Below are 27,601 nucleotides of genomic sequence, written 5' to 3' on the forward strand. Positions count from 1 at the left end.
CAGCACTTTGTATTCAGCACTTTGTATTCAACACTTTGTATTCAACACTTTGTATTCAGCACTTTGTATTCAGCACTTTGTATTCAACACTTTGTATTCAACACTTTGTATTCAGCACTTTGTATTCAACACTTTTATAAGCCATAAAATGCACTTTCTTCCTATTTCCACTCAACTCTGCAACAAGCAGTGCAGCAGTAATGAATGAATAGGAAAGTGTATCTACAGGCTTGTTGTTATTAGCGGCTTGGGTCTTTTTTAATATCAAGGAATATTTCACCCTCTCTGGTCATAGGAGTAACAACATGAATTTGTGCATAAGGTGGAAATAATGTGGTGCGACTTGAGTTTCCCCAACAGCTGGAAGAAGGTGTCACTTTTTGGTCAGTTTCAGTGGAGGAACGCGAGAGCGGATGGGATGTTGAGAGGTGGCCTCTCAGTCTGCTGCTCTCTCCCTCCTCTGAGACTGACCCTCAGTCTGCTGCTCTCCCTCCTCTGAGACTGACCCTCAGTCTGCTGCTCTCTCCCTCCTCTGAGACTGACCCTCAGTCTGCTGCTCTCTCCCTCCTCTGAGACTGACCCTCAGTCTGCTGCTCTCTCCCTCTGTTGAGACTGACCCTCAGTCTGCTGCTCTCTCCCTCCTCTGAGACTGACCCTCAGTCTGCTGCTCTCTCCCTCTGCTGAGACTGACCCTCAGTCTGCTGCTCTCTCCCTCCGCTGAGACTGACCCTCAGTCTGCTGCTCTCTCCCTCCGCTGAGACTGACCATCAGTCTGCTGCTCTCTCCCTCTGCTGAGACTGACCCTCAGTCTGCTGCTCTCTCCCTCCTCTGAGACTGACCCTCAGTCTGCTGCTCTCTCCCTCTGCTGAGACTGACCCTCAGTCTGCTGCTCTCTCCCTCCTCTGAGACTGACCATCAGTCTGCTGCTCTCTCCCTCCACTGAGACGGACCCTCAGTCTGCTGCTCTCTCCCTCCACTGAGACTGACCCTCAGTCTGCTGCCCTCTCCCTCTGCTGAGACTGACCATCAGTCTGCTGCTCTCTCCCTCCACTGAGACGGACCCTCAGTCTGCTGCTCTCTCCCTCCGCTGAGACGGACCCTCAGTCTGCTGCTCTCTCCCTCTGCTGAGACTGACCATCAGTCTGCTGCTCTCTCCCTCCGCTGAGACTGACCATCAGTCTGCTGCTCTCTCCCTCCGCTGAGACTGACCATCAGTCTGCTGCTCTCTCCCTCTGCTGAGACTGACCATCAGTCTGTGGCTCTCTCCCTCCGCTGAGACTGACCCTCAGTCTGCTGCTCTCTCCCTCCGCAGAGACTGACCCTCAGTCTGCTGCTCTCTCCCTCTGCTGAGACTGACCCTCAGTCTGCTGCTCTCTCCCTCTGCTGAGACTGACCCTCAGTCTGCTGCTCTCTCCCTCCGCTGAGACTGACCATCAGTCTGCTGCTCTCTCCCTCTGCTGAGACTGACCATCAGTCTGCTGCTCTCTCCCTCTGCTGAGACTGACCCTCAGTCTGCTGCTCTCTCCCTCTGCTGAGACTGACCCTCAGTCTGCTGCTCTCTCCCTCTGCTGAGACTGACCCTCAGTCTGCTGCTCTCTCCCTCTGCTGAGACTGACCCTCAGTCTGCTGCTCTCTCGCTCTGCTGAGACTGACCCTCAGTCTGCTGCTCTCTCCCTCCGCTGAGACTGACCCTCAGTCTGCTGCTCTCTCCCTCTGCTGAGACTGACCCTCAGTCTGCTGCTCTCTCCCTCCACTGAGACTGACCCTCAGTCTGCTGCTCTCTCCCTCCACTGAGACTGACCCTCAGTCTGCTGCTCTCTCCCTCCGCTGAGACTGACCATCAGTCTGCTGCTCTCTCCCTCTGCTGAGACTGACCATCAGTCTGCTGCTCTCTCCCTCCGCTGAGACTGACCCTCAGTCTGCTGCTCTCTCCCTCCGCTGAGACTGACCCTCAGTCTGCTGCTCTCTCCCTCTGCTGAGACTGACCCTCAGTCTGCTGCTCTCTCCCTCTGCTGAGACTGACCCTCAGTCTGCTGCTCTCTCCCTCCGCTGAGACTGACCCTCAGTCTGCTGCTCTCTCCCTCTGCTGAGACTGACCCTCAGTCTGCTGCTCTCTCCCTCTGCTGAGACTGACCCTCAGTCTGCTGCTCTCTCCCTCCACTGAGACGGACCCTCAGTCTGCTGCTCTCTCCCTCCACTGAGACTGACCATCAGTCTGCTGCTCTCTCCCTCCGCTGAGACTGACCATCAGTCTGCTGCTCTCTCCCTCTGCTGAGACTGACCATCAGTCTGCTGCTCTCTCCCTCCGCTGAGACTGACCATCAGTCTGCTGCTCTCTCCCTCTGCTGAGACTGACCCTCAGTCTGCTGCTCTCTCCCTCTGCTGAGACTGACCCTCAGTCTGCTGCTCTCTCCCTCTGCTGAGACTGACCCTCAGTCTGCTGCTCTCTCCCTCTGCTGAGACTGACCCTCAGTCTGCTGACCCTCAGTCTCTCCCTCCGCTGAGACTGACCATCAGTCTGCTGCTCTCTCCCTCCGCTGAGACTGACCATCAGTCTGCTGCTCTCTCCTCTGCTGAGACTGAAAATCAGTCTGCTGCTCTCTCCCTCTGCTGAGACTGACCCTCAGTCTGCTGCTCTCTCCCTCTGCTGAGACTGACCCTCAGTCTGCTGCTCTCTCCCTCTGCTGAGACTGACCATCAGTCTGCTGCTCTCTCCCTCTGCTGAGACTGACCATCAGTCTGCTGCTCTCTCCCTCCGCTGAGACTGACCATCAGTCTGCTGCTCTCTCCCTCTGCTGAGACTGACCCTCAGTCTGCTGCTCTCTCCCTCTGCTGAGACTGACCCTCAGTCTGCTGCTCTCTCCCTCTGCTGAGACTGACCCTCAGTCTGCTGCTCTCTCCCTCTGCTGAGACTGACCCTCAGTCTGCTGCTCTCTCCCTCTGCTGAGACTGACCCTCAGTCTGCTGCTCTCTCCCTCTGCTGAGACTGACCCTCAGTCTGCTGCTCTCTCCCTCCGCTGAGACGGACCCTCAGTCTGCTGCTCTCTCCCTCCACTGAGACTGACCATCAGTCTGCTGCTCTCTCCCTCCGCTGAGACTGACCATCAGTCTGCTGCTCTCTCCCTCCGCTGAGACTGACCATCAGTCTGCTGCTCTCTCCCTCCGCTGAGACTGACCATCAGTCTGCTGCTCTCTCCCTCCGCTGAGACTGACCATCAGTCTGCTGCTCTCTCCCTCTGCTGAGACTGAAAATCAGTCTGCTGCTCTCTCCCTCTGCTGAGACTGACCCTCAGTCTGCTGCTCTCTCCCTCTGCTGAGACTGACCCTCAGTCTGCTGCTCTCTCCCTCTGCTGAGACTGACCCTCAGTCTGCTGCTCTCTCCCTCTGCTGAGACTGACCCTCAGTCTGCTGCTCTCTCCCTCTGCTGAGACTGACCATCAGTCTGCTGCTCTCTCCCTCCGCCGAGACTGACCCTCAGTCTGCTGCTCTCTCCCTCCGCTGAGACTGACCATCAGTCTGCTGCTCTCTCGCTCTGCTGAGACTGACCCTCAGTCTGCTGCTCTCTCGCTCCGCTGAGACTGACCCTCAGTCTGCTGCTCTCTCCCTCCGCTGAGACTGACCCTCAGTCTGCTGCTCTCTCCCTCTGCTGAGACTGACCCTCAGTCTGCTGCTCTCTCCCTCTGCTGAGACTGACCCTCAGTCTGCTGCTCTCTCCCTCCGCTGAGACTGACCCTCAGTCTGCTGCTCTCTCCCTCTGCTGAGACTGACCCTCAGTCTGCTGCTCTCTCCCTCCGCTGAGACTGACCCTCAGTCTGCTGCTCTCTACCTCTGCTGAGACTGACCCTCAGTCTGCTGCTCTCTCCCTCTGCTGAGACTGACCCTCAGTCTGCTGCTCTCTCCCTCCGCTGAGACTGACCCTCAGTCTGCTGCTCTCTCCCTCTGCTGAGACTGACCCTCAGTCTGCTGCTCTCTCCCTCTGCTGAGACTGACCCTCAGTCTGCTGCTCTCTCCCTCCGCTGAGACTGACCCTCAGTCTGCTGCTCTCTCCCTCTGCTGAGAGTGACCCTCAGTCTGCTGCTCTCTCCCTCTGCTGAGACTGACCCTCAGTCTGCTGCTCTCTCCCTCTGCTGAGACTGACCCTCAGTCTGCTGCTCTCTCCCTCTGCTGAGACTGACCCTCAGTCTGCTGCTCTCTCCCTCTGCTGAGACTGACCCTCAGTCTGCTGCTCTCTCCCTCCGCTGAGACTGACCCTCAGTCTGCTGCTCTCTCCCTCTGCTGAGGCTGACCCTCAGTCTGCTGCTCTCTCCCTCCGCTGAGACTGACCCTCAGATCAGCCCAGTAAAATAAAAATAAAAAGCAAATTATTTAAATGTCTGCTCACTCAGCTGTGCCTCACAAGTAATACAACAGCAGATCTATTACCGGTGTGATCATATAGCCCCAAATGTTTTAATATTAAAAAAAAAATTATGTCCCAAACTACAATGCATTGGCAGGGCAATTCAAGCAAAACCAGTATGCGGTGATAATGTATTGGGCCTGTAGCTTACTGCACAAACCTCATTGTTACAGTACTGTTTTTAATTGGTTAATGTTTCAAAGGCTTATATTTTAAGTCATGTTGATAAACAGAGTGGTAGATCTCGGAAGGCAGAGTGATTCTGACTCAAAGGTTGGTGACGGCTTCTCTAACATCATTGTGTGTGTCAAAGGAACAGACCTTTTAGTATACATTTGTTATCAGTTCAACAGCAAGCTCTCTTGCTCCCTCTCTTTCCTCTCTCACACACACTTTCTCATTCTCTATCTCTTTTCTTAACTCTGCCTCTGTGTCTCTGGTGTGAATTCCCAGAGTTGTTCTAACCCAGGCCCTTCCTACATTAATGTTAGTCTTCCGGTCCACTGAGCTGCCTGTTCCTATTCCGGTCGGGAATGTTGCCCAGTCACTGTGGGAATGCCTCTACACTCTACAGTTGAAGAGACGTGTGTGTGTGTGTGTGTGTGTGTGTGTGTGTGTGTGTGTGTAAGAGACGTCTGTCCCAATTCCCATCACATCCCAGTGGACTGGGCAGGAGGGCTAAATAAATGTCCCAGCCTCGTCTCCACGCTACAGGCAGGGATATCATTAGTGAGGTGTGGGGCGTGTCTGGGTGTGTCTTCTCTTCATAGTGTTTATCATCAGCCCATAACCAGGAGATGTATAATGCTCTATATATTCTCTCTTCTTAAACACTTACTCTATTCCAAAGAGCGAGAGGGGATCATTTCATCTGTCCAAATAACTAGAATCAGCGTTTGATGTGTGAAGTTGTAATGATCCCGTGGTTGTTCATTAACAACACTCTGATAGTGTTTCTGTGGGGAACAGCAGCAGTAGTGTTGACCTTCTGACTGTTTCCTTCCATTGCTGCTGTTTTTCACACTGACTGAAAATATGCTACGTTTTTCTTAAACTGTACAGGACATTTACCCAAATGGACATTATTTTCAGTCTCTGTTCCTCTCTCTCTTTCTTCCTCTCATTCAGTCTCTCTCTTCCTCTGTTATCTCATCCTGTTCTCCTAGTGAAGCTAATCCTGACTACATTTCAAGAGCCCTCTTCTGTCTTTTTCCTCCCTCTCTTTTTAGTCTTCTGTCGTTCCTGAAGTGGCACTAATCTCCCCCTCTCCCTGTCTCTTCTCCTCGTTCCCCCTCCCTCCTTTTTATGATCTGTCGACTGGAGCAAAACTAATCTAGGCTTCATCCACTACCATGTCTTTCTCTCTCTCTCCTTCCATCCCCAGGTTTCCCACCCTCGCTCTCTCCTTCCATCCCCATGTTTCCCACCCTCTCTCTCTCTCCCTCTCTCTCCTTCCATCCCCATGTTTCCCACCCTCTCTCTCTCTCCTTCCATCCCCATGTTTCCCACCCTCTCTCTCTCTCCTTCCATCCCCATGTTTCCCACCCTCTCTCTCTCTCCTTCCATCCCCATGTTTCCCCCTCTCTCTCTCCTTCCATCCCCATGTTTCCTACCCTCTCTCTCTCCTTCCATCCCCATGTTTCCCACCCTCTCTCTCTCCTTCCATCCCCATGTTTCCCACCCTCTCTCTCTCTCCTTCCATCCCCATGTTTCCCACCTCTCTCTCTCTCCTTCCATCCCCATGTTTCCCACCCTCTCTCTCTCTCCTTCCATCCCCATGTTTCCCACCCTCTCTCTCCTTCCAGCCCCATGTTTCCCACCCTCTCTCTCCTTCCAGCCCCATGTTTCCCACCCTCTCTCTCCTTCCAGCCCCATGTTTCCCACCCCTCTCTCCTTCCAGCCCCATGTTTCCCACCCTCTCTCTCCTTCCATCCCCATGTTACCCACCCTCTCTCTCTCCTTCCATCCCCATGTTTCCCACCCTCTCTCTCCTTCCATCCCCATGTTTCCCACCCTCTCTCTCTCCTTCCATCCCCATGTTTCCTACCCTCTCTCTCCTTCCATCCTCATGTTTCCCACCCTCTCTCTCCTTCCATCCCCATGTTTCCTACCCTCTCTCTCTCCTTCCATCCCCATGTTTCCCACCCTCTCTCTCCTTCCATCCCCATGTTTCCCACCCTCTCTCTCTCCTTCCATCCCCATGTTTTCTACTCTCTCTCTCTCCTTCCATCCCCATGTTTCCCACCCTCTCTCTCTCCTTCCATCCCCATGTTTCCCACCCTCTCTCTCTCCTTCCATCCCCATGTTTCCCACCCTCTCTCTCTCCTTCCATCCCCATGTTTCCCACCCTCTCTCTCTCCTTCCATCCTCATGTTTCCCACCCTCTCTCTCTCATTCTATCCCCATGTTTCCTACCCTCTCTCTCTCCTTCCATCCTCATGTTTCCCACCCTCTCTCTCACCTTCCATCCCCATGTTTCCCACCCTCTCTCTCTCCTTCCATCCCCATGTTTCCCACCCTCTCTCTCTCCTTCCATCCCCATGTTTCCCACCCTCTCTCTCTCCTTCCATCCCCATGTTTCCTAACCTCTCTCTCTCCTTCCATCCCCATGTTTCCCACCCTCTCTCTCTCTCCTTCCATCCCCATGTTTTCTACTCTCTCTCTCTCCTTCCATCCCCATGTTTCCCACTCTCTCTCTCCTTCCATCCCCATGTTTCCTACTCTCTCTCTCTCCTTCCATCCCCATGTTTCCCACTCTCTCTCTCCTTCCATCCCCATGTTTCCCACCCTCTCTCTCCTTCCATCCCCATGTTTCCACCCCTCTCTCTCTCCTTCCATCCCCATTTTCCCACCCTCTCCCCTCCTTCCATCCCCATGTTTCCTACCCTCTCTCCTCCTTCCATCCCCATGTTTCCCACCCTCTCTCTCCTTCCATCCCCATGTTTCCCACCCTCTCTCTCTCCTTCCATCCCCATTTTTCCCACCCTCTCCCCTCCTTCCATCCCCATGTTTCCCACCCTCTCTCTCTCCTTCCATCCCCATGTTTCCCACCCTCTCTCTCTCCTTCCATCCCCATGTTTCCCACCCTCTCTCTCCTTCCATCCCCATGTTTCCCACCCTCTCTCTCCTTCCATCCCCATGTTTCCCACCCTCTCTCTCTCCTTCCATCCCCATGTTTCCCCTCTCTCTCTCCTTCCATCCCCATGTTTCCCACCCTCTCTCTCTCCTTCCATCCCCATGTTTCCCACCCTCCCTCCTTCCATCCCCATGTTTCCCACCCTCTCCTTCCTTCCATCCCCATGTTTCCTACCCTCTCTCTCTCCTTCCATCCCCATGTTTCCTACCCTCTCTCTCTCCTTCCATCCCCATGTTTCCCACCCTCTCTCTCTCCTTCCATCCCCATGTTTCCCACCCTCTCTCTCTCCTTCCATCCCCATGTTTCCCACCCTCTCTCTCTCTCCTTCCATCCCCATGTTTCCCACCCTCTCTCTCTCCTTCCATCCCCATGTTTCCTACTCTCTCTCTCTCCTTCCATCCCCATGTTTCCCACTCTCTCTCTCTCCTTCCATCCCCATGTTTCCCACCCTCTCTCTCCTTCCATCCCCATGTTTCCCACCCTCTCTCTCCTTCCATCCCCATGTTTCCCACCCTCCTCTCTCTCCTTCCATCCCCATGTTTCCCACCCTCTCTCTCCTTCCATCCCCATGTTTCCCACCCTCTCTCTCTCCTTCCATCCCCATGTTTCCCACCCTCTCTCTCCTTCCATCCCCATGTTTCCCACCTCTCTCTCTCCTTCCATCCCCATGTTTTCCCACCATCCCCATGTTTCTCTCTCCTTCCATCCCCATGTTTCCCACTCTCTCTCTCCTTCCATCCCCATGTTTCCCACCCCTCTCTCTCCTTCCATCCCCATGTTTCCCACCCTCTCTCTCTCCTTCCATCCCCATGTTTCCACCCTCTCTCTCTCTCCTTCCATCCCCATGTTTCCCCACCCCTCTCTCTCCTTCCATCCCCATGTTTCCCACCCTCTCTCTCTCCTTCCATCCCCATGTTTCCCACCCTCTCTCTCTCCTTCCATCCCCATGTTTCCCACCCTCTCTCTCTCCTTCCATCCCCATGTTTCCCACCCCTCTCTCTCTCCTTCCATCCCCATGTTTCCCACCCCTCTCTCTCCTTCCATCCTCATGTTTCCACTCTCTCTCTCCTTCCATCCCCATGTTTCCACCCTCTCTCTCTCCTTCCATCCCCATGTTTCCCACCCTCTCTCTCCTTCCATCCCCATGTTTCCCACCCTCTCTCTCTCCTTCCATCCCCATGTTTCCCACCTCTCTCTCTCCTTCCATCCCCATGTTTCCCACCCTCTCTCTCTCCTTCCATCCCCATGTTTCCCACCCCTCTCTCTCCTTCCATCCCCATGTTTCCACCCTCTCTCTCTCCTTCCATCCCCATGTTTCCTACCCTCTCTCTCTCCTTCCATCCCCATGTTTCCCACCCTCTCTCTCTCCTTCCATCCCCATGTTTCCCACCCCTCTCTCTCTCTTCCATCCCCATGTTTCCTACCTCTCTCTCTCCTTCCATCCCCATGTTTCCCACCCTCTCTCTCTCCTTCCATCCCCATGTTTCCCACCCTCTCTTCCATCCCCATGTTTCTCTCTCTTCCATCCCCATGTTTCCCACTCTCTCTCTCCTTCCATCCCCATGTTTCCACCCTCTCTCTCTCCTTCCATCCCCATGTTTCCTACCCTCTCTCTCTCCTTCCATCCCCATGTTTCCCACCCTCTCTCTCCTTCCATCCCCATGTTTCCTTCCATCCCTTCCATCCCCATGTTTCCTACTCTCTCTCTCTCCTTCCATCCCCATGTTTCCTCTCTCTCTCTTCCATCTTTCCTCCTTCCATCCCCATGTTTCCTACTCTCTCTTCTCCTTCCATCCCCATGTTTCCACTCTCTCTCCTTCCATCCCCATGTTCCCACCCTCTCTCTCTCTCCTTCCATCCCCATGTTTCCCACCTCTCTCTCTCTCCTTCCATCCCCATGTTTCCACCCTCTCTCTCTCTCCTTCCATCCCCATGTTTTCCTCTCTCTCTCCTTCCATCCCCATGTTTCCCACCCTCTCTCTCTCTCCTTCCATCCCCATGTTTCCCACCCTCTCTCTCTCCTTCCATCCCCATGTTTCCTACCCTCTCTCTCTCCTTCCATCCCCATGTTTCCCACTCTCTCTCTCTCCTTCCATCCCCATGTTTCCCACCCTCTCTCTCTCCTTCCATCCCCATGTTTCCCACCCTCCTCTCTTCCATCCCCATGTTTCCTACCCTCCTCTCTCCTTCCATCCCCATGTTTTCTCCTTCCATCCCCATGTTACCCACCCTCTCTCTCTCTCCTTCCATCCCCATGTTTCCCACCCTCTCTCTCTCCTTCCATCCCCATGTTTCCCACCCTCTCTCTCTCCTTCCATCCCCATGTTTCCCACCTCTCTCTCTCTCCTTCCATCCCCATGTTTCCCACCCTCTCTCTCTCCTTCCATCCCCATGTTTCCCACCCCTCTCTCTCTCCTTCCATCCCCATGTTTCCCACCCTCTCTCTCTCTCCTTCCATCCCCATGTTTCCCACCCTCTCTCTCTCTCCTTCCATCCCCATGTTTCCCACCCTCTCTCTCCTTCCATCCCCATGTTTCCCACCCTCTCTCTCCTTCCATCCCCATGTTTCCCACCCTCTCTCTCTCCTTCCATCCCCATGTTTCCCACCCTCTCTCTCTCCTTCCATCCCCATGTTTCCCACCCTCTCTCTCTCCTTCCATCCCCATGTTTCCTACCCTCTCTCCCTCCTTCCATCCCCATGTTTCCCACCCTCTCTCTCTCCATCCCCCATGTTTCCCACCCTCTCTCTCCTCCCATCCCCATGTTTCCCACCCTCCTTCATCCCCATCCCCATGTTTCCATGTTTCCTCTCTCTCCCTCCTTCCATCCCCATGTTTCCCACCCTCTCTCTCCTTCCATCCCCATGTTTCCCACCCTCTCTCTCTCCTTCCATACCCATTTTTCCCACCCTCTCCCCCTCCTTCCATCCCCATGTTTCCCACCCTCTCTCTCTCCTTCCATCCCCATGTTTCCTACCCTCTCTCTCTCCTTCCATCCCCATGTTTCCTACCCTCTCTCCCTCTCTACCTATCTGACTCTGCTCCCTCCATCCCTCCAACATTTTCTTTGTCTTTTCTATCTCTCCTCTGTATCTCTCCATCTCCTCTCTGGCCATTTATTTACCAAGTCTCCCTCTTTTATTTTGTCCTCTATCTCTGTCATGCAGGGGCTGTTCTGTAAATGTGTTGGGATGAGGATACACGAGGAGAGAGCAGGATGAGACTGAGATGGAAGAGAGGAGAGATGAAAAGTTTCTCTGTCTCTCTGTCCATTAGTGGTGCAGCTGTTGTTGTGCTCCCTGCAGCAACGCCTCACTCTCTCTCTGGTTCCTTTCTGTAGAGGTTCCCTTTTATCTAACAGGTAGTGTGGCACATACAGTGTGTGTGAGGGCCCAGCGATGGCAGCTCCTGTCCTTTAGCCACAGCCTGTCTCTGGGTGCTCAGGATGCTTTATTTCAACTGTCTCGGTCTCTCTGTGTCTCTCTCTGTCTCTCTCTCTCTCTCTCTCTGTCTGCATGTCCATTAGTTGTTGTTTAGTGCAGCTGTTGTGCTCCCTGCAGCAACGCCTCACTCTCTCTCTGGTTCCTTCCTGTAGAGGTTCCCTTTTATCTGACAGCCAGCATGGCAGTGTGGCACATACAGTGTGTGTGAGGACCCAGCGATGGCCGTTCCCGTCCTTTAGCCACAGTCTCTCTCTGGCTGCTCTGGATGCTTTCATCTCTACGACTGTCTCTACCTCTATCTCTACGACTGTCTCTACCTCTATCTCTACGACTGTCTCTACCTCTATCTCTACGACTGTCTCTACCTCTATCTCTACGACTGTCTCTACCTCTATCTCTACGACTGTCTCTACCTCTATCTCTACGACTGTCTCTACCTCTATCTCTATGACTGTCTCTACGGCTACCTCTATCTCTATGACTGTCTCTACGGCTACCTCTATCTCTATGACTGTCTCTACGGCTATCTCTATCTCTATGACTGTCTCTACGGCTATCTCTATCTCTGACTTTTTCTACGTCTGTTACTACGACTGTCTCTATGACTGTCTCTACGGCTATCTCTATCTCTACGACTGTCTCTACAGCTATCTCTATCTCTGACTTTTTCTACGTCTGTTACTACGACTGTCTCTATGACTGTCTCTACGGCTATCTCTATCTCTACGACTGTCTCTACAGCTATCTCTATCTCTGACTTTTTCTACGTCTGTTACTACGACTGTCTCTATGACTGTCTCTACGGCTATCTCTATCTCTACGACTGTCTCTACAGCTATCTCTATCTCTGACTTTTTCTACGTCTGTTACTACGACTGTCTCTATGACTGTCTCTACGGCTATCTCTATCTCTATGACTGTCTCTACAGCTATCTCTATCTCTGACTTTTTCTACGTCTGTTACTACGTCTGTTACTACGACTGTCTCTACGACTGTCTCTACGGCTATCTCTACGACTGTCTCTACGACTGTCTCTACGACTGTCTCTACGACTGTCTCTACGGCTATCTCTACGACTGTCTCTACGACTATCTCTGCAACGGTCTCTTTCCCTGCAACGGTCTCTTTCCCTGCAACGGTCTCTTTCCCTGCAACGGTCTCTTTCCCTGCAACGGTCTCTTTCCCTGCAACGGTCTCTTTCCCTGCAACGGTCTCTTTCCCTGCAACGGTCTCTTTCCCTGCAACGGTCTCGCTCTCTACAACTGTCTCACTCTATTTCTCTACAACTGTCTCACTATCCTGTCTTTTTCAAACAACAAACCGTGCTCTGAATGTTCTTTTCAGGTGGCCATTCCCTGTAGTTGGGAATGAGCACTCACAAACACACACGGGGATCTGAAGGACAGAGCGGTAACAGAGGGTCCATCAGGTACACTGTCATTGTACCAAGGTCACCCATTCTGTGGTGGCATCTTCTTCTCTCCTGTGTCATTGTGTGTGTGTTTATCCACTCAAATTAACCAGCACTCTCCTGTGTGCGTGTGTCACAGGCCAACTTTTTCTCTAACTAAAATGAACTAAAACAGCCGTAAAGAGAGCACGGCAGGTAGGACACAGTTGCACGTGACACAGGAAGCTCCTAAGGTCTGTGCTGGGATTAATTAGTCACTTTATCTATGTTCCTCTCTCCCTGTTGATGTCTATTTATTGAATTCAATTCTCTTTGGATATCTTGGTTCTGCAGACTGCTGAATGACATTGTAAATGAACAGAAAGTCTAACTTTGACTCTACAGTAAATTTGACACTACTGAAGTGTCCTGGTGAAAAGTGTCCCCTACCCACTCTAGTAGAGCGGTGTCACGGCAAAAAGCACCCTTCCCCTATTCTGCTGTGCTAGAACGGGGTTGCATCAGACGCAACCTTCAAAATCCACATCACCAGAGTGGTGTCACGCTGAAACAGCTCCCCCTGCTGCTCCGCCTTTCTTTCCTCCTTTCCCCCTCAATCTTCCGCTATCTTCCTCTACTTACCTTTCAATGAAGACAACTTCTCCAAACACGAAGTCTGCTGTTGTTCCCCACCCGTCTCTCTCATTCTCTTTCCTTCTCTCTCTTTCCCGCTGTGTGAAGCCATTATAGACCTTCTCCTCTCTCTAATTGATTTTCCCTTTCTCCTACTCTCCTCTTTTTCTCCCTCCCTCTCTCCCCTGCTGTGACCAGTCCATCTCGGTCATTTCAGGTTGCCGTCCCCTCTCTGGTCTTTCACCTTTTTTTCCAACTTTTTTTTTCTTTTTCTATTTTGAATACCTTTGTGCCCCCAGCCCACCCTTCCGAACACACACACACACACTCGCTCACACACACACACCGCTCGTCTACCTCTCTCTCCGACTTCCAGCACAACACTGAAGGACGAACTTTGACCAACTTCCTACCGTGATTCTATTTTTCGGCGAGCAGGTTTGGAATGTTTTCCGCCCAGGAAGATGGCTCCCGACCTCTAGTCACTGTGTTCCTAAAATGGCGGCGCGGGGAAGGAGAGGTGGAGTCACGGAATGGTGTCTCTCTGCAGTTCTCTGTCTGGAGACACACATGCATGCTCACATCCACTCACACAGTGGGTCTCTCTCTGCAGTGCAGTGCTTTCCTGAGACGCATGCGACCATGGCAGCCATTTTGGGGTAGAGTTACGGTAACCAATACAGAACAGCTATCTACAGCACGCATGTAGTCATTCACGCATGTAGTCAGTCACACATGTAGTCATTCACACAAATGTACCTAATCATGTACAACAGCAATACACAGATAATAACTTTGGTATTTCCACCATTTAGATGCAGTTTGAGTAGTTGAAAAGCTTTTTATTTCTCATTTTAACATTCTGTCATAAAGAACGTATGTTGAACTTAATATCTCAAGAGGCCAAATAAAGTATCCGGGTTGACCACTTCATCTTAAATCAGACATAAATCCCCTTGTGACATGGGGAATGCAAGCTTGTTCTGTACCACAGGGAAGGGCAATTGAATGTAAGCTTCACAAAATAATGGAATTGTGAAAACGTCTTGCCTGTATGTCTCTGGGTAACAGGGTTGATGTGTTGTGCTCCACCTGCTCAGTTTTCCACCACAAAACACCAGAAAATGGCCGAAGGAGTAGAACCAGCTCACCTGCTTTTACACCAGGATTTTACTATTAATGTTCAATATCTGTATTTAAAAAGGAATAGTTTCACCAGCATCTTATTATAATATTAAAACGAGTTCAGTTCACGTAACATGATTGACCTTAAAATGAGGGACAGGTTTATTTTTTTACCTTAAAATGAAGCACTTAAATATTACTCTTAAGAAATGACTTTGTTAAAGCAACAAAATAACTAGGGCCTTACAATGATGGTGAAAATGGAGATATGTTGGGATTAAGTGGGTTAAATCTTCCTAGAATTCAGAGGATGCACAGAGGGACACGTTAAAATGCTGAATGTTGGTACTTTAGTCTTTGTTAAAGGTGATCGCTCCTCTGGTACTTTAGTCTTTGTTAAAGGTGATCGCTCCTCTGGTACTTTAGTCTTTGTTAAAGGTGATCCCTCCTGGTACTTTAGTCTTTGTTAAAGGTGATCGCTCCTCTGGTACTTTAGCCTTTGTTAAAGGTGATCGCTCCTCTATTTCCTGGTTGCTTCAGAGATTTGCTTTCAATGTGAGTGACAGATCTGTAACTCGCATTTCTATGTGACTTTGGTTGGGTCACCCAAAAAGTGCCATATTGCAGCTTTAATATAAAGATCTGATTTATTGAATTTTCTATGTGGACTATATTAATGGACACTTCAGTTAATATATCCGGCTTTTAATATTCAATATTTGTGCACAATTTCTGCTTGAAATATCAAAGGGAGGAAAAGGCACTCATCTCGTAGAACGATCTATTCATTATCAGTGAACAAAAAATTATATTACGTTTTTCAATTATTTTACGCATATATGTATTTTTTTTTTGTCATTGACGATTCAACATTTAATTGTTTATGCAGACTTTGAGTGTTCTTCTTGAAACGGCAGTATAGTTTGGTAAAGTATTACGTTTAATAAACCGGTCTAATCACGCAGAGTCATTTTAAAGTCAGCTATTGATGTAGGCATTAGGTCAATGCGTACATTTCAAAATCACTTAATGCTCTTTAATTTATTTATTTAGTCTTTGAGTATGCATTTGTTTGTTGCCTTTGATGTAAATAGTTTGGTATGTTCTGTTGATTGTATTTGGAGAATTACCTGATAAAACCTCTGCTTTATTTCAGCTGTTTTTATCCACTCAATGTGGACATGAAAGATTGGATTAATAGAACCCTGCTACTTTTACTTTACTGTTTTATAATTATTAACTAATGTTACAAAACAGAATAAGGAACAGAAGTGATGTGTTCTGTAACTTTCATAGTTTTGATGCTTTGGACACAAAATGCCCTTTCCACATTTTCTTCTGCTTAACGACACACACACACACACACACACACACACACACACACACACACAGACACAGACACAGACACAGACACAGACACAGACACAGACACACCACACACCACACACAGTGAGAGGCCCGATCACAGCATGTAATTTAATGCTTCGTTAACTCTTCCATAGTTATTTCTTCAGAATATGAGAGGTTTGTTAAGCCCCTCCCTCATCAACATGGGAGCCTCTTTGACTTGTTATACAACCCTGACTATAGACATAACAGAATATAACACCTATAGATACCTTAGTCAAGCCCTAATAACACACACAGAAAATTATCTCCAAGCTAAGTATTCGATCAGTGAGCCATCTTGTGAAAAACACGTCTTAGACATCAGGGTTCTGCTGATGTACACAATTCATTGTAGGAAAACAGTCAACTGGATAACAGTTTCATTACAACGATCTCCTGCACATGTTCTGCTCATTTTCTTCCTAAACCTTTCCCTTGTTCTCTCTCTCTCTTCACTATCAGTCTTTTCTTCTTTTTGCTCTTTCTGGTATTGTAGCATTCTCTCGCCCTCTTGCCCCTCTCCACCTTGCTTTGCCCTCCAGCACCCATCCCACCCCTCTCTAACTCCCTCCAGTCCTCCATTATTCCCTTTTAGTCAGCCCCCCTGCTGAGGGAGTGACACCCAGACACAAACACCCCTCCCTCCTCCACCTCTCTTTCTCTCCGCCTGACCTTCTTACAATCTTTCCTTCCCTCCCTTCTTTTCTCCGTCTGTTTTTCTCCCAGGTCTTTTCCACCTCCACCCTTTAATTTCCTCTCCTATGTCCTCTTCTGTTTCTCTCTGTCATTCTGAATTTAGCTGCCTTCTTTCTTTTTCTCTTTTCCCTTTCTCTCTCTTATTCCTCAACTCTCTCTCTTATTCCTCATCTCTCTCTCTTATTCCTCATCTCTCTCTCTTATTCCTCATCTCTCTCTCTTATTCCTCATCTCTCTCTTTTATTCCTCATCTCTCTCCCTTATTCCTCATCTCTCTCCTTATTCCTCATCTCTCTCTCTTATTCCTCATCTCTCTCTTTTATTCCTCATCTCTCTCCCTTATTCCTCATCTCTCTCCCTTATTCCTCATCTCTCTCCCTTATTCCTCATCTCTCTCCCTTATTCCTCAACTCTCTCTCTCTTATTCCTCATCTCTCTCTCTTATTCCTCATCTCTCTCTTTTATTCCTCATCTCTCTCTCTTATTCCTCATCTCTCTCTCTTATTCCTCATCTCTCTCTCTTATTCCTCATCTCTCTCTCTTATTCCTCATCTCTCTCTCTTATTCCTCATCTCTCTCTCTTATTCCTCATCTCTCTCTCTTATTCCTCATCTCTCTCTCTCTTATTCCTCATCTCTCTCTCTTATTCCTCATTTCTCTCTCTTATTCCTCATCTCTCTCTCTTACTCCTCATCTCTCTCTCTTATTCCTCATCTCTCTCTCTCTTACTCCTCATCTCTCTCTCTCTTACTCCTCATCTCTCTCTCTTACTCCTCATCTCTCTCTCTCTTACTCCTCTCTCTCTCTCTCTTATTCCTCATCTCTCTCTCTCTTATTCCTCATCTCTCTCTCTCTTATTCCTCATCTCTCTCTCTCTTATTCCTCATCTCTCTCTCTCTTATTCCTCATCTCTCTCTCTCTTATTCCTCATCTCTCTCTCTCTTATTCCTCATCTCTCTCTCTCTTATTCCTCATCTCTCTCTCTCTTATTCCTCATCTCTCTCTCTCTTATTCCTCATCTCTCTCTCTTATTCCTCATCTCTCTCTCTTATTCCTCATCTCTCTCTCTTACTCCTCATCTCTCTCTCTCTTACTCCTCATCTCTCTCTCTCTTACTCCTCATCTCTCTCTCTCTTATTCCTCATCTCTCTCTTATTCCTCATCTCTCTCTCTCTTATTCCTCATCTCTCTCTCTCTTATTCCTCATCTCTCTCTCTCTTATTCCTCATCTCTCTCTCTCTTATTCCTCATCTCTCTCTCTCTTATTCCTCATCTCTCTCTCTCTTATTCCTCATCTCTCTCTCTTATTCCTCATCTCTCTCTCTCTTATTCCTCATCTCTCTCTCTCTTATTCCTCATCTCTCTCTCTCTTATTCCTCATCTCTCTCTCTTATTCCTCATCTCTCTCTCTTATTCCTCATCTCTCTCTCTTATTCCTCATCTCTCTCCCTTATTCCTCATCTCTCTCCCTTATTCCTCATCTCTCTCCCTTATTCCTCATCTCTCTCTCTTATTCCTCATCTCTCTCTCTTATTCCTCATCTCTCTCTTATTCCTCATCTCTCTCTCTTATTCCTCATCTCTCTCTCTTATTCCTCATCTCTCTCTCTTATTCCTCATCTCTCTCTCTTATTCCTCATCTCTCTCTCTTATTCCTCATCTCTCTCTCTTATTCCTCATCTCTCTCTCTTATTCCTCATCTCTCTCTTTCCTCATCTCTCTCTCTCTTATTCCTCATCTCTCTCTCTCTTATTCCTCATCTCTCTCTCTCTTATTCCTCATCTCTCTCTCTTATTCCTCATCTCTCTCTCTCTTATTCCTCATCTCTCTCTCTTATTCCTCATCTCTCTCTCTTATTCCTCATCTCTCTCTCTTATTCCTCATCTCTCTCTCTTATTCCTCATCTCTCTCTCTCTTATTCCTCATCTCTCTCTTATTCCTCATCTCTCTCTTTTATTCCTCATCTCTCTCCCTTATTCCTCATCTCTCTCTCTTATTCCTCATCTCTCTCTCTTATTCCTCATCTCTCTCTCTTATTCCTCATCTCTCTCTTTTATTCCTCATCTCTCTCTCTTATTCCTCATCTCTCTCTCTTATTCCTCATCTCTCTCTCTTATTCCTCATCTCTCTCTCTTATTCCTCATCTCTCTCTCTTATTCCTCATCTCTCTCTCTTATTCCTCATCTCTCTCTCTTATTCCTCATCTCTCTCTCTTATTCCTCATCTCTCTCTCTTATTCCTCATCTCTCTCTCTTATTCCTCATCTCTCTCTCTCTTACTCCTCATCTCTCTCTCTCTTATTCCTCATCTCTCTCTCTCTTATTCCTCATCTCTCTTATTCCTCATCTCTCTTATTCCTCATCTCTCTTATTCCTCATCTCTCTCTCTCTTATTCCTCATCTCTCTTATTCCTCATCTCTCTTATTCCTCATCTCTCTTATTCCTCATCTCTCTCTCTCTTATTCCTCATCTCTCTCTCTCTTATTCCTCATCTCTCTCTCTCTTATTCCTCATCTCTCTCTCTTATTCCTCATCTCTCTCTCTCTCTTATTCCTCATCTCTCTCTCTCTTACTCCTCATCTCTCTCTCTCTTATTCCTCATCTCTCTCTCTTATTCCTCATCTCTCTCTTATTCCTCATCTCTCTATTATTCCTAATCTCTATCTATTATTCCTCATCTCTCTTATTCCTCATCTCTCTCTCTCTTATTCCTCATCTCTCTCTCTCTTATTCCTCATCTCTCTCTCTCTTATTCCTCATCTCTCTCTCTCTTATTCCTCATCTCTCTCTCTCTTATTCCTCATCTCTCTCTCTCTTATTCCTCATCTCATCTCTCTTCTCCTCATCTCTTTCTCTCTTATTCCTCATCTCTCTCTCTTATTCCTCATCTCTCTCTCTTATTCCTCATCTCTCTTATTCCTCATCTCTCTCTTATTCCTCATCTCTCTCTCTTATTCCTCATCTCTCTCTCTCTTATTCCTCATCTCTCTCTCTCTTATTCCTCACTCTCTCTCTTATTTATTCCTCATCTCTCTCTCTCTCTTATTTCATCTCTCTCTCTCTTTCCTCATCTCTCTCTTATTCCTCATCTCTCTCTCTCTTATTCCTCATCTCTCTCTCTCTTATTCCTCATCTCTCTCTCTTATTCCTCATCTCTCTCTCTTATTCCTCATCTCTCTCTTATTCCTCATCTCTTCTCTCTTATTCCTCATCATCTCTCTCTTATTCCTCATCTCTCTCTTATTCCTCATCTCTCTCTCTCTTATTCCTCATCTCTCTCTCTCTTATTCCTCATCTCTCTCTCTTATTCCTCATCTCTCTCTTATTCTAATCTCTCTCTTATTCTCATCTCTCTCTCTCTTATTCCTCATCTCTCTCTCTCTTATTCCTCATCTCTCTCTCTCTTATTCCTCATCTCTCTCTCTCCTATTCCTCATCTCTCTCTCTCCTATTCCTCATCTCTCTCTCTCTTCTTATTCCTCATCTCTCTCTCTCTTATTCCTCATCTCTCTCTCTCTTATTCCTCATCTCTCTCTTATTCCTCATCTCTCTCTCTCTTATTCCTCATCTCTCTCTCTCTCTTATTCCTCATCTCTCTCTCTCTTATTCCTCATCTCTCTCTCTCTTATTCCTCATCTCTCTCTCTCTTATTCCTCATCTCTCTCTCTTATTCCTCATCTCTCTCTCTCTTACTCCTCATCTCTCTCTCTCTTATTCCTCATCTCTCTCTCTCTTACTCCTCATCTCTCTCTCTCTCCTCATCTCTCCTCATCTCTCTCTCTCTTACTCCTCATCTCTCTCTCTCTTACTCCTCATCTCTCTCTCTCTTATTCCTCATCTCTCTCTCTTATTCCTCATCTCTCTCTCTTATTCCTCATCTCTCTCTCTCTTATTCTCTCTCTTATTCCTCATCTCTCTCTTATTCCTCATCTCTCTCTCTCTTATTCCTCATCTCTCTCTCTCTTATTCCTCATCTCTATTCCTCATCTCTCTTATTCCTCTCTCTCTCTCTTATTCCTCATCTCTCTTATTCCTCATCTCTCTTATTCCTCATCTCTCTCTCTCTCTTATTCCTCATCTCTCTCTCTCTTATTCCTCACCTCTCTCTTATTCCTCATCTCTCTCTCTTATTCCTCATCTCTCTCTCTTATTCCTCATCTCTCTCTCTCTCTTATTCCTCATCTCTCTCTCTCTCTTACTCCTCATCTCTCTCTCTCTCTTACTCCTCATCTCTCTCTCTCTTACTCCTCATCTCTCTCTCTCTTACTCCTCATCTCTCTCTCTTATTCCTCATCTCTCTCTCTTATTCCTCATCTCTCTCTTATTCCTCATCTCTCTATTATTCCTTATCTCTATCTATTATTCCTCATCTCTATCTATTATTCCTCATCTCTCTCTATTATTCCTCATCTCTCTCTCTTATTCCTCATCTCTCTCTCTTATTCCTCATCTCTCTCTTACTCCTCATCTCTCTCTCTCTCTTACTCCTCATCTCTCTCTTACTCCTCAACTCTCTCTCTCTTACTCCTCAACTCTCTCTCTCTTATTCCTCATCTCTCTCTCTCTTATTCCTCATCTCTCTCTCTTATTCCTCATCTCTCTCTCTTACTCCTCATCTCTCTCTCTTACTCCTCATCTCTCTCTCTCTTATTCCTCAACTCTCTCTCTCTTATTCCTCAACTCTCTCTCTCTTATTCCTCATCTCTCTCTCTTATTCCTCAACTCTCTCTCTCTTATTCCTCATCTCTCTCTCTTATTCCTCATCTCTCTCTTATTCCTCATCTCTCTCTCTTATTCCTCATCTCTCTCTCTTATTCCTCATCTCTCTCTCTTATTCCTCATCTCTCTCTCTCACTTCTTCTTATTCTTCATCAATTTAATTTTACTCCTTGGCTCAACATTATCTTCCTCCCGACTCACTTTCTTCGCTTGTTTTTCATTCAACCTTTAAGAAAATTTGCATTGGGGACATATTTTAGGGTTGTGCAGTCAGTAGTCATTTTTCATGGCATTTGGCTGTGAGTAATGGTAAACCCTCCCCTAGTCATTTTTCTGTTTGTTTTTTTGTTTCATGCAAGTAAGGCTGTAGTTTTTGGGAAACTTGAAAATGACTTGAATAATGAACTTTATTTTTATGTCCTGCTCTCTCCCTTTCTTCCCCTCGCTTAGCAACCGTAGGGTCCAAGCAGGAACAAGGTGAGATACAACTGCACTCTGTGTGTGTGTGTGTGTGTGTGTGTGTGTGTGTGTGTGTGTGTGTGTGTGTGTGTGTGTGTGTGTGTGTGTGTGCGTTCGTTCATGTGGTATGCTACGCATGCACAGGATGTTCTTTGGTATTGATGAACTGCTAATTCTCTGACTCTCTCTCAGGTACTCCAGCTCTTCACAGTGATGTGTGTTCAATGAGGACAGTTCCTCTTTCTCTCCTCCTCCTCCTTGTCCCACTCTTGAACTTCCTCTCTATCTAACATCCCTCTATTCAAGCTGACCTCCTGAGTATCTACCATGCCCACTGTAGATGGCCTGCCTCACCCACTCAGTCCTTACTTTAAACTATCCACACCTCATAGGGAGGTCAAGTCTTCATTTCAGACCCTCAAATGACTGCAATAGGGTAAACTTCAACACTACACACACTCCAACTACACACACTCCAACACATCACCTCTGTCTTTTCTGGGGTGGCACTAATCTTTCTCTTCTTGGCCTCCTCTTTTCTCTCTGTCCACTCTCTCCTCGTTCCCCCTCTTCCATCCCTCGCTCCTGACTAAGCTCCCTTTGAAACAAACTGACACTAATCTACCATCAAAGCTCTCATTCTTCATTTCCCACCTTTATCCACTCCATCCTGTAGACTCCATCTCTCTCTGTCTCTCTGTCTCTCTGTCTCTCTCTCTGTCTCTCTCTCTGTCTCTCTCTCTGTCTCTCTCTCTGTCTCTCTCTCTGTCTCTCTCTCTGTCTCTGTGTGTGTGAACATAATGTGCCAGCTGAGCCAACGTGGATCATCCAGACGTTGTTCTGTTAAATTACTACGGAGAGGACCAGACTTGGAGTTTACTGCTTCTGAACAGAACCATGTTTTTGAGTTAACGTCATTGGATTTGAAAGTCCAACTGTTAAACACAGTAACACCAAATGTTGACCAAACTTTATTTAAAAAGTTAACCAGTGACGACACTGCCTAAACCAGGAAATGCTGTGTGAGTGGGACCCTGGGAATGATGAACTGGAATATTGTAACTGGTCTGCTACGCCCTCTACTGGGATCATACTGGTTAGACTGGTCCAACTGGGCTGTAACACCTGACACTCTGTGGGAGTAATCTGACCATATCTGGAATTAACTGGACTGTGCCTGTTGGTTTACCGCACCAACCAGGTGTGCAGGTACAGTACTTAGACTGTCTGCTGAGCACTTAACCAGGCGAGGACCTCTACCTATGAGAAGAGGCCCAAAGCTGGTGTTTGTTTGAATAGAGGTTTTTGTTTTAGTGCAGTAAAGATTCTGCTTTAGGTGTTTCAGTTAAATATTGATGTTTTGTAGAGGTCCTGTAATGTTGGCATCCATTTTGATTATTTGAAACATCCTGAAAAAATCTACATTTTTACATGGCTGAACTTTTTTTATACAAATGTTTACAGGTCTAGATTAACTCCAATTGTTGTTGTTTATAGTGCTATCAAGAATAACTAAAGCACTTTAGTACAGGTTAGCCATGTATTTTTCTTTAAGTTATAAAACGTAAATTTTTTCATTAAACAAATAGCATTTAAAAAATGCCATTTTATTATCAAAGCAATTTAAATTAATACATTTTATTTTGATTGTCATATCTTTTATCTGTTGGTTAGATATGATTTCATGTTCCATTCACAAAACTAATATATCACTAAATTACATTTACAGTAGAAGCGTGTTACAAATATCACAAACCGAACAAATATACATGTTTTATTTTCAAAAGTGAGAGATTTAACTGAAATTATTCTTATTAATTTAATCCCACAAAAACGAGTGTATATTTAATTAAATTCATAATTCTGATAAATTACTTATCATAATCCAACAATTAATCATTCTTAAATACAGGCTATTCGGGGATGCAGTTTTTCACACATTCTGATGTTGTCTTTGGTAACAGCATTTAGTAAACAATGTTTTCTTTCCGAAATAAATATGTTGACCTATAGTTATGCCTGTAAGCACTTACTCAGAGAGATGAGTCTGTAGTATTACTTTACACACACATTTGGATAACAATATACTACGCAGGTTATTCAGGAATATAATGATTATTCCAGGGGTTTAAACACTCATGTCTGGAACCTTGTTGTATAAAGCTGGTGCTCCCAGATGTTGTTTTTTTTGTTTTCACATTTTAGTGAAGTATGAAACATCTTCTATGAAGAGCCAACTGCAAACAGCCCTTTTATACAAGGTGAGATGACAAAATAAAGATGATTGCAATAAGAAATGTTGAAATTTCTCAACTTTGCTATTTGTGGTTTTTCGCAGTTTATTTGTCTTCCTTCTTGTTTCTTTGTTTTACTACAGGAAGTTCTATAATCGAGACGAATTTAGACAGTGTATATACACACACACACACACACACACACACACACACACACACACACACACAATTACACACCTTTATTTATGGAATACAAACATATGTTCAATGCACAGGATTATGTTCGTTGTGAGACCTCTGAGGCTCCAGATGACCTTGTGGTTTGAAAGGCCATTGTAACCTGAGAAAACCAATGGAATATTGATCTGAGCTTATATTTGATGTACAGTCGGCAGAACCCCGATAAGACCAAGACATTGCATACTCCTGGGAGTAATTCTCCTTCATACATCATAGCTCATACAGTATATGTACAGTAGTTATTTATATTCCTATCAAGACCGATATGCAACAATGAATACAATAATATCAGCATTTGTTTAAGATCCACTTACATCTAAATAACCTGTATGTTTGTGCAGTTGGGCCACGACCATTAGACCTGATGACATGTTTCTGTACCTGAGCTTATCTTGCTAATGTCGCCATGACATCACTTACAAGCGTGATCAGGGATTTCTGTTGGAAATACTGTTTTTGCCTATGTTTGAAAAAACATTTGTAGGTTTTAAATTATAGCCCCAGACATCCAATATCCCTGGATATGATGGCTGATGTCTCTTATTTCATGGTTTATAATCTCATCTGATGTGTATTTATTATGGATCCCCATGAGTTCCTTCCAAGGCAGCAGCTACTCTTCCTGGGGTCCAACAACATTAATGCAGTTATATACGATTAAGCAATAAGGCCCAAGGAGGTGTGCTATATGGCCAATATACCACAGCTAAGGGCTGTTATTATGCACGACGCAACGCGGGCCCTAAGCTGGCCATATACCACAAACCACCGAGGTGCCTTATTGATATTATAAACTGGTTACCAATGTAATTACAGCAGTAAAAATACATATTTTGTTGTACCTATGGTATATGGTCTGATATACCATGGGTGTCATTACAAATATTACATGACATTACATTTTATAACACCCAATACATTTAGTGTGTTCCCTCAGGCCCCTGATGTCTGTCACAGATAATACATTATCTTTAGGTCTGGTTCTGGGTTTCACTATAATACATTATCTTTAGGTCTGGTTCTGGGTTTGACTATTAATACATGATCTTTAGGTCTGGTTCTGGGTTTCACTATAATACATGATCTTTAGGTCTGGTTCTGGGTTTGACTATTAATACATGATCTTTAGGTCTGGTTCTGGGTTTGACTATTAATACATTATCTTTAGGTCTGGTTCTGGGTTTCACTATAATACATGATCTTTAGGTCTGGTTCTGGGTTTGACTATTAATACATGATCTTTAGGTCTGGTTCTGGGTTTGACTATTAATACATTATCTTTAGGTCTGGTTCTGGGTTTGACTATTAATACATTATCTTTAGGTCTGGTTCTGGGCTTGACTATTAATACATGATCTTTAGGTCTGGTTCTGGGTTTCACTATAATACATGATCTTCAGGTCTGGTTCTGGGTTTGACTATTAATACATGATCTTTAGGTCTGGTTCTGGGTTTGACTATTAATACATTATCTTTAGGTCTGGTTCTGGGTTTCACTATAATACATGATCTTTAGGTCTGGTTCTGGGTTTGACTATTAATACATTATCTTTAGGTCTGGTTCTGGGCTTGACTATTAATACATGATCTTTAGGTCTGGTTCTGGGTTTCACTATAATACATGATCTTCAGGTCTGGTTCTGGGTTTCACTATTAATACATGATCTTTAGGTCTGGTTCTGGGTTTCACTATAATACATGATCTTCAGGTCTGGTTCTGGGTTTCACTATAATACATAATCTATAGGATTGGTTCTGGGTTTGACCATAATTCACTGTCCTGGGTTTGTGGCCCGGTGGCAAAGGGATCGTTTTATCTGTGGTAATACTAAGCCCAGAGTCTTCTCTGAATTTAAAGAGTACCGTTGCTACAGTTGGCAATTCCTTTTCATTCCATGTGTATCAGACAACACCGTCTGAAGTACCACACACTGGTTATCTTAGTTGTATCATTAATCTTGTATTGTAAATTCTTCAGGCATAAGGCAAGTAGAGTTTGGGTGAGGGGGACAGTCATGCTTTAACCATATCATGTCACAACAAAGACTTGTGGGACCTAAAGTATGATCGGCAATTGGAAGCAACTTTGACCAGTTGGTAAAGTCACGAGAAAGCACTTCCCTTAAAAATGTGAATCCAATAGGGTCGTGTGATTTAGGAGATGGTTTAGAACATTTTATGGACAAAAGGGCTTCTTCCAAGAAGTTTCTCTTAATCTTTGTTGGGATGTCCAATGTAACAAGATAAGGCAAACTCTGTAACGGTTCAGCTCGGTTCTTTTCTTTCATTGAGAACTGAAGGTACATTTGTAGACAACTTTCTAGTATTTTAGCAAATATCGTCCCTTCATTGGCTGTCATTTCTGAAGCTTTGTGTTCTTTATTATATGTCTGCTTTAAGCGTTCGGTTGTTTTCAGGTCAGGTTCTGTACCAAGTGTTGGTTGTCCAGAGCCAGTCAGAGATTCTATTGCCATTACTATCTCAGACCCAGATAGTTTTCCTGTTTTGTCATTGTATTGCTCCTCCGGTAACGTTGTCAGAACCTCTGTATTTCTCCATTCTAGTGTGGAGGGAGTGGAACTGTCTGCTTTGGCAGGAAGGTAGAACTCCAGAATAACTGGTTTGTGATCAGAAACACGTTTTGTTCCTTCCACCTCACAGATATCATGGATTCTACAGCTGTGAGTAATATTATGTGTCCCTTTGAATTCTGGCACAGAGAACATGTCTAACCTAGATTCCGTGATCTGAGGTTCTCCGGACTCTGAGGTTTTAGTCTTTTTAGAGTAAGTGACGTCATTTGAATTAGGGTTCTGTATTCTCCATATGTCCACTAGGTTCAGAGAGGAGGTGAATTTCTGAAGATAAACTCTAAATGCTTTGTGCTGATGATTATCTGACGTGCCACTCTTGTTAATTTTAGGGTCTAGCACTGTGTTGAAATCCCCTCCTACCACCAAGGTTCCTGTTGCAGTGTTTTTAAGATACTGACCCAGTCTCTTCAGGATTGTGTGGTCATCTTTGTGATTATAGACATTCACGAGTGAAGAGTTGACCATACAGTCGACAGAACAGTACAATGTAGCCCCCAGCGTAGTCTTCATCATGGCAGATATACTCAGTCTGTTATGGTATCTTTAATCAGTATGGCTACTCCTTTGCTTCTTGAATCAAATACAGTAAAGAATGATTTCCAACCAGCCACTTTCCTTAAGAGTTTCACATCCTTAGGTCCAACGTGTGTCTCCTGTAGAAACGCTACAGAAGAGTTTATATCCTCCAGCTGGTCTAGTACATCTTTCAGTTTCAGGTGTTTATCTGAGGATTGTCTGCGGGGTTTGATACCACAGGTGTTCCAGGTGATAAAGTGAAGAAGAGTAGATCCTGATAAGGGTAGACTCAGATCGGCCTCTGTCTCTGCTGATGATTCCAATGAATTCATTTAAATTGTTGAGTGTTTTATGAGTGATGGTTGAGGTTGGACTTGCTCTTTGTCAGACCACTGACGTAGGTTGTTCAACACCCTCTGCACAACATTACGAAAGGAAAACGTTGAAGGGCGAAATCATGGGGAGGAGAATGAGGTGATGTAATGTTGACATGCTATTGGGTCGATCGAGCCGTATGTTTATCCAGTAGATTGTATGAAAACCTTCCTCCAACGCTCTTGTTTAAACAAGCAAATGGAGTAGATAAAGACAGAGCCACACAGTTAATTGACACTCAGCAGCTAAATCAG

The 27,601-nt window shown here is 46.1% G+C and overlaps 2 protein-coding genes across 3 annotated transcripts in view; one reads left to right on the top strand and one right to left on the bottom strand.

Moving 5' to 3' along the window:
- si:dkey-246i14.3 (ephrin A4) overlaps nucleotides 1-23,697 on the top strand; it is a 118,810-nt gene extending 95,113 nt beyond the window's left edge. The window contains exons 4-5 of one of the 2 annotated variants that reach the window (XM_052495342.1): nucleotides 21,380-21,406; nucleotides 21,590-23,697. In XM_052495342.1, coding sequence (XP_052351302.1) covers nucleotides 21,380-21,406; nucleotides 21,590-21,678 — 116 coding nt within the window. In that variant the 3' untranslated portion in view covers nucleotides 21,679-23,697. Of the gene's footprint in view, nucleotides 1-21,379; nucleotides 21,407-21,580 lie in introns of both variants that reach the window. The other variant, XM_052495341.1, reaches the window with a different exon arrangement.
- LOC118377696 (FAD synthase-like) overlaps nucleotides 1-27,601 on the bottom strand; it is a 218,158-nt gene that overhangs the window by 140,780 nt on the left and 49,777 nt on the right. The window lies entirely within an intron of this gene.

The sequence above is a fragment of the Oncorhynchus keta genome, chromosome 34 (genome assembly GCF_023373465.1).
Source record: "Oncorhynchus keta strain PuntledgeMale-10-30-2019 chromosome 34, Oket_V2, whole genome shotgun sequence".
NCBI classification, from domain to species: Eukaryota; Metazoa; Chordata; class Actinopteri; order Salmoniformes; family Salmonidae; genus Oncorhynchus; species Oncorhynchus keta.